Below are 5406 nucleotides of genomic sequence, written 5' to 3' on the forward strand. Positions count from 1 at the left end.
CCGCCCGCGCCCGACGTGTTCGCCGGCTTTGCGCCGCACCCCGCAGCCCTGGGCGCCCCGGCGCTGTTGGCCGAGCCTCTGAGCGTGATCGGCAGCCGCAAGAAGAGCGTGAACATGACCGAGTGCGTGCCGGTGCCCAGCTCCGAGCACGTCGCCGAGATCGTGGGGCGCCAGGGTGAGTGGTCGCCGTCGGGGGAGGGAGGGGCGCGCGCGCCAGGCCTCTCACACCCCAGGACGGGGGCGCCCAGGCCCGGCCCCAGTTCCTCCCGCTGCAGGACTCTGTGCGCGGGACCCCGGCCACGCCCCGCGTGGGCCCGGTCCCGTGGCCGCCTTTGCGCCTTTGTCCAGCCGCGGGAGAAAGTTGCTCGCAGCCCGCGCTCCGCCCCGCGCGATCCACCCGCCACCGCCTTTGTCTGCGTCGGGGCTCCCTCTGTCCAGGCCCCCAGGGGCTCCGTGGGGTCCGCTGGGACACCCCGGAGAGAGAGCTGGACCTGGGTCGCTGGCTGGGCGGCGGGCGCTCCACCCCCACAACAGGCATGGGCGGGGCGAGCTCAGGTTCGGGGGTGGCTTAGGGAAGGCGTCCGCGGGGTGAGGAGTCCAGTCTGGGTTGGGGGCGCACAAAGGGCGCATACCAGTGCGCCAGCTCGGGGTCTCGATGGGGTGGGGGGTACTCCATCCTGTGCCCCAGCAAGGGATCTGGGGCTGGTGGAAGCACTCGCTGTGGAAGCTGCTTTGGGGCGCACCCCTCGTCCTCCATGGCAACCGGCCCCGGGCTGACCCGGGGCGCGGGGGTCCCCGGCAGCGGTATTGTTGGAGTGGCCCCTGTTGCCCGCCCCATTGTTCTCTTTGTTAGAGAGCCGGGCCGAGATTCGCAGGGTGACATCAGGCTGGCCGATGCTCATTGGCCCTCGAGCTGCTGGGCGGGCGAGTGGGTGGTGGGCAATGCCTGGCCCGGCACACACCCACCGCCCCGTGCACCCCGCGGCTCACCCCACGGGCCCCAACTTTCTCCTGCCTTCCCCCCCGCCCCTCCCTGCCCCGCTCCGCTGACCACCTGTGATCAGCGGGGGTTCTAAAACTTGGGGTGGAGCCTGGGCAGGGCAGGAGGTGGGGCTGCAGAGGCACTCAGGCAGGGGGAGGGGACCCAGCTCTGGACCCTCAAGCGGAGCCACAGAAGGAAGGGCGTGGGGTACTTGAACTGCAAGGTTACCTGTCACCCTTGAGGCTGGTGGGGATGCAGGTCTCACTGTCATCCTTCCCTAGCTCCGGGTGGGTGGGGCAGCTGGCCAGCCAGCCCTCGGTCTTTCAGCCACTCACTTGCCCACCACACACAGGGACATACTTCTGGGCCTGGGGATGCGCCCCAGGAGTGGCAGTTGGGGAGGGGACGGGGTCTCTTGAGCCCTGCTGTCCCGGTGCACAGGCATCCCAAGACCCTAGTCCAGACAGCGCCCTCACCCTGTTGCTGGCTTCCAGTTGGGTCCCCTCCTGTCCCTGTCCCCTGTAACTGCACCAGGATGAATTACAGGACAGCAGGGCGGGGCATTGTGTGCTGAACTGTGGGATCAAAAGCGCAAACCAAGGCCTGAGGTCGTGTCCCCAAAGTCACCAGACCCACGCTCTGGGTAGAGGGGGAACGAGAGTGTGTTCTTTGGTTCCCTGTGAATGTCCTGAGACCTGCAGCCAACTGAGGTGGTGACGGGGTCAGGGCGAGGGCCTCTGGCTTGTGGCCACCACCTGATCGGGTGACCCAGCCTGAAGTCTTACAGGCACCAGAGAGCAAGGGCTGCTGTGATCCTGAGCAAGGGGCAGCCACTCTGTGATGTGGTGACAGCATCTCCCCCTGGATTGTTTCGAGGACACTCAAACAAGATGCTGGCTTGAATCCTGGCTCTGTGTCACAGTGTCACAGTTCGCTGTCAGGGGGTGCTGGTCCCAGGGGGGAAGGTGAAATGCAGTTCTTGCCTCTCCTCCAAGAACCACCTGCTGTGGCTCCCAGCTTCTCCACCACCCCGCCCCCAAGTCAGTGCAGCCAGTGCCACCGCCCCGCTGCTTTCCTCCTGAATCCCAAGACCACGGAGCCGTCTCCGGAGCCCAGGAGTTTGCCTGGGACCAGCCCTTTCCCTCACATCCTGATCTGACCCTTGGTTTTCTCCATTCCAGAGGGCCTCAGGTGCTTGCTGGGCAGAGCCGTGCTGCTCCAGACCCCTCTCCAGCCTTGTGCAGGGAGCAGGTGCCCCTTTATCCTCTCACCAGGTCTTTCCATTTTTGGCATGAGGGATGGAACCCAGAGCAAGTGCTCACTACTGAGCCTGGGTCTTTTTGTTTTTTTTTTTGTCTGTTTGAGACAAAATCTCACTAGGCAGTTCAGGCTGGCCTTGAGCTCACTTTGTAGCCCAGGCTGGTCTTGAACTCGAAATGATCCTCCTGCCTCAGCCTCCTGACTGCTGTGATTATAGGTGTGCCCCACCACACCCAGCTTGAGCCTAGGTCTTTATTTTTTTGTCTGTTTGTTTTGGTTTTGATTTTTTGAGACAGGGTCTCCAGTCTCCTTATGCAGTTCGGGCTGTCCTTGAACTCAGGTATTGCCCACGCTGGCCTCGAGCTCTCAGTGATCCCCCTAACCCTCCCTCCCACCACTCACTACCACTTGGAGCTGCAGAGTGGAGACTCCCAGTGGGTCCAAGAAGGTCACCCTGGAAGCCACTGTGCCACTGCCCTGTGGATGTGACCTTGGGCTCCTTCCTTGGTTCCCAGGATAGAAGCAGGGCGGGTGCTTTCTGCCTCTTGTACAGGGTCTCAATCCTCCCAAGGGCCCTGTTGCAAGGGAGTTTTTAAATTTTTTTTTTTTTTTTTTTTTGTACTGAGAATTGAACTGAAAACCTTGCACTTGCCGGGCAGGAGAGGAGTTTATTTTTATTTTTATTTTTTTTGGTTTTGGTTTTTTTGAGTCAGGGTCTCCGCTGTGTATTTCAGGTTAGTCTTGAACTCATTGTGTAGCCCAAGCTGTCCTCAAACTCCCAGCAGTTCTCCTGCCTCAGCCTCCTGAGTCCTGAGATCACAGGCATGCACCACTCTTGCTTCTTGGGGCAGGGGTGTGGCGGGCTCACTTCTGGTACTCTGGTCACCTCTTAGGCTGGGCATCAGTCAGCTTGGGCCAGGAAACCTCACAATGGACCCAGCAGCCAGAGCGGACTGTCCTGGACCCCTAGGCTGTGGCTCAGGCAGACTCAGGGCTGCCATCTCAGCCGCCTCCCCAGCTGTCCCCACCCCCCTTTGTCACCTCATTCAATCCAGGGGTGGGAGGACCCCATGCCAGACACTGAGAGCTGGTGGCTTCTGTGGGGCGGCTCGGCAGGTCATGTGGCGGGGTGCTGGGGAGGTTCGGGTACAGAGAGACAGAGCCGTTCTGCACTGGAGTCTCAAAAAGTCAGCGAGGACTAGGGGCATGGCGGGAGCAGCCAGGAAGGCCGTCACCCTCCTAGGACATGTGTGACCGCCGTCCCCATCCCTGCTCAGAGCCCTCAGTGAAGGGGTCACTGTGATTCTTGGGGTGTCTGCCTCTGTCTCCTACTGTCCCTCTTCTGAGCCCTTGGGGCCACCCTGTCTTCCTGGCCTCATCTCCGTGACCTCTTCTCTGTCAAAAGTGGTGGGAGGCTGAGGCAGGAAGATTATAATTTTGAGCCCAACCTGGGCAACTTAGTGACTTAGTGAGGCCCTGTCTCAAAATAAAAAAAAATTTTAAAAAGCTGGGAGTGTGGCTTTATGCGAAGGCCCTGGGTGCCATTGCCAGCACTGGGGAAAAAATTATCCTAATTTTGTGTTTTCTCCCTCTGGAGACATTGGCAACACTGTTCCCTGCTCAGCACCCTGCCCGCCTCCATTGAAACAGCGCCGCTATGTGGCCTCCGCCTCCCAAGTCTGCAGGAGTCACCCCAGTGTTCCCTCAGGGGCACAGCCCAGAGCAGAGGGGGCCGTGATCTCCCCGGGCTGCCGCACCCAGACCGAGGGGGGCCGAGCCTGAGGCACACTGGGTCCTTCCCGGCTGCCCAGCTCCAGGCAGTACTGTCACTCAGGGTGTCCCCTCTCTTATTTATGTGTGCCCTGGTCGCTGTCATCACCGGGCTACGTCTGTTTTCCCCTTACGAAGATGTGCCTGCTGCATTGGGACATTGTGGCCGCATTTGAACTAATTACACCTGGGAGGGTGGAGGCCGCCTCAGCTTTCCTTCTGCCGCTGTAACTAAGTATCTTCTGCTTCTGCCAAGGCAGAAGCGTTCCTGCGCCTGTGGTTCCCAGGAGACGGGAGCCCATGATCAAGGCGTCTGTACATCTGGCAACCCTGAGGGCCACTAGGGGTTGAACCCAGGGTTTTCCTGTTTCCGGTCTTTCTTCTCTTACTTGACCGGGTCTGGCTGAGTTGTCTGGGCTGGGCTCAGACCTGTGATCCTCCTGCCCCAGTCTTCCTAAATGGTGGGATGACAGGCGTGTGCCACCACGCCTTGCTAGACGGCGCCTTTTGTGTCCTCACACTGAGGAGGGAGGGAGCCACCTGGCGCGTCTTCTCAGGGTGCTCGTGGCATTCAGGAGGGTAGCACCCTCCTGTCTGACGTTCCCAAGGCCCTACCCCCTAATAGTGTCACACTGGGTACCACTTTGCCATCTCTGCCCCCGGGGAGGTGGGAGACACATTCATTCACTCTGGTCATAGCGGTCACTTTCTGCAGTTCCAGCTGGACATGACTTATGGGGGACCTGCTACCGGGTCCTTATTCTTTTGCCATCCCTTGGGGCCCAGAGGGGAAACGGAGGCTCCAGGTAGAGGATAAACAGCTGGGGTCTCTGAGCTGGGTGCACCCACTGGCCTGCAGCCAGCTGGGCTGTGCTGGGCAGGGGGTCAGCGTGTCCCCCACCTCCTCCCACAGGCTGCAAGATCAAGGCCCTGCGTGCCAAGACGAACACGTACATCAAGACACCGGTGCGCGGGGAGGAGCCGGTGTTCATCGTGACAGGCCGCAAGGAGGACGTGGAGATGGCCAAGCGCGAGATCTTGTCTGCCGCCGAGCACTTCTCCCTGATCCGGGCCTCTAGAGGCAAGGCCGGAGGGCTGCCGGGCGCCGTCCCGGGCCCCCCCAACCTGCCGGGACAGACCACCATCCAGGTGCGCGTGCCCTACCGCGTGGTGGGGCTGGTGGTGGGGCCCAAGGGCGCCACCATCAAGCGCATCCAGCAGCGGACACATACGTACATCGTGACGCCGGGGCGCGACAAGGAGCCCGTGTTCGCCGTGACCGGGATGCCCGAGAACGTGGACCGCGCGCGCGAGGAGATCGAGGCGCACATCACGCTGCGCACGGGCGCCTTCGCGGACTCGGGCCCGGACAGCGACTTCCACGCCAACGGCAC

The 5406-nt window shown here is 61.6% G+C and overlaps 1 protein-coding gene across 1 annotated transcript in view; it reads left to right on the forward strand.

The window, feature by feature from the left end:
* Mex3d (mex-3 RNA binding family member D) overlaps nucleotides 1–5406 on the forward strand; it is a gene marked incomplete at its 5' end in the record, with an annotated part of 7180 nt that continues 1774 nt past the window's right edge. The window contains 2 exon segments of the mRNA XM_013505278.1: nucleotides 1–175; nucleotides 4926–5406. Of these exon segments, the coding sequence (XP_013360732.1) occupies nucleotides 1–175; nucleotides 4926–5406 (656 nt within the window).

Source organism: Chinchilla lanigera, unplaced genomic scaffold (genome assembly GCF_000276665.1).
Source record: "Chinchilla lanigera isolate Chin_1 unplaced genomic scaffold, ChiLan1.0 scaffold00094, whole genome shotgun sequence".
Taxonomy (NCBI): Eukaryota; Metazoa; Chordata; class Mammalia; order Rodentia; family Chinchillidae; genus Chinchilla; species Chinchilla lanigera.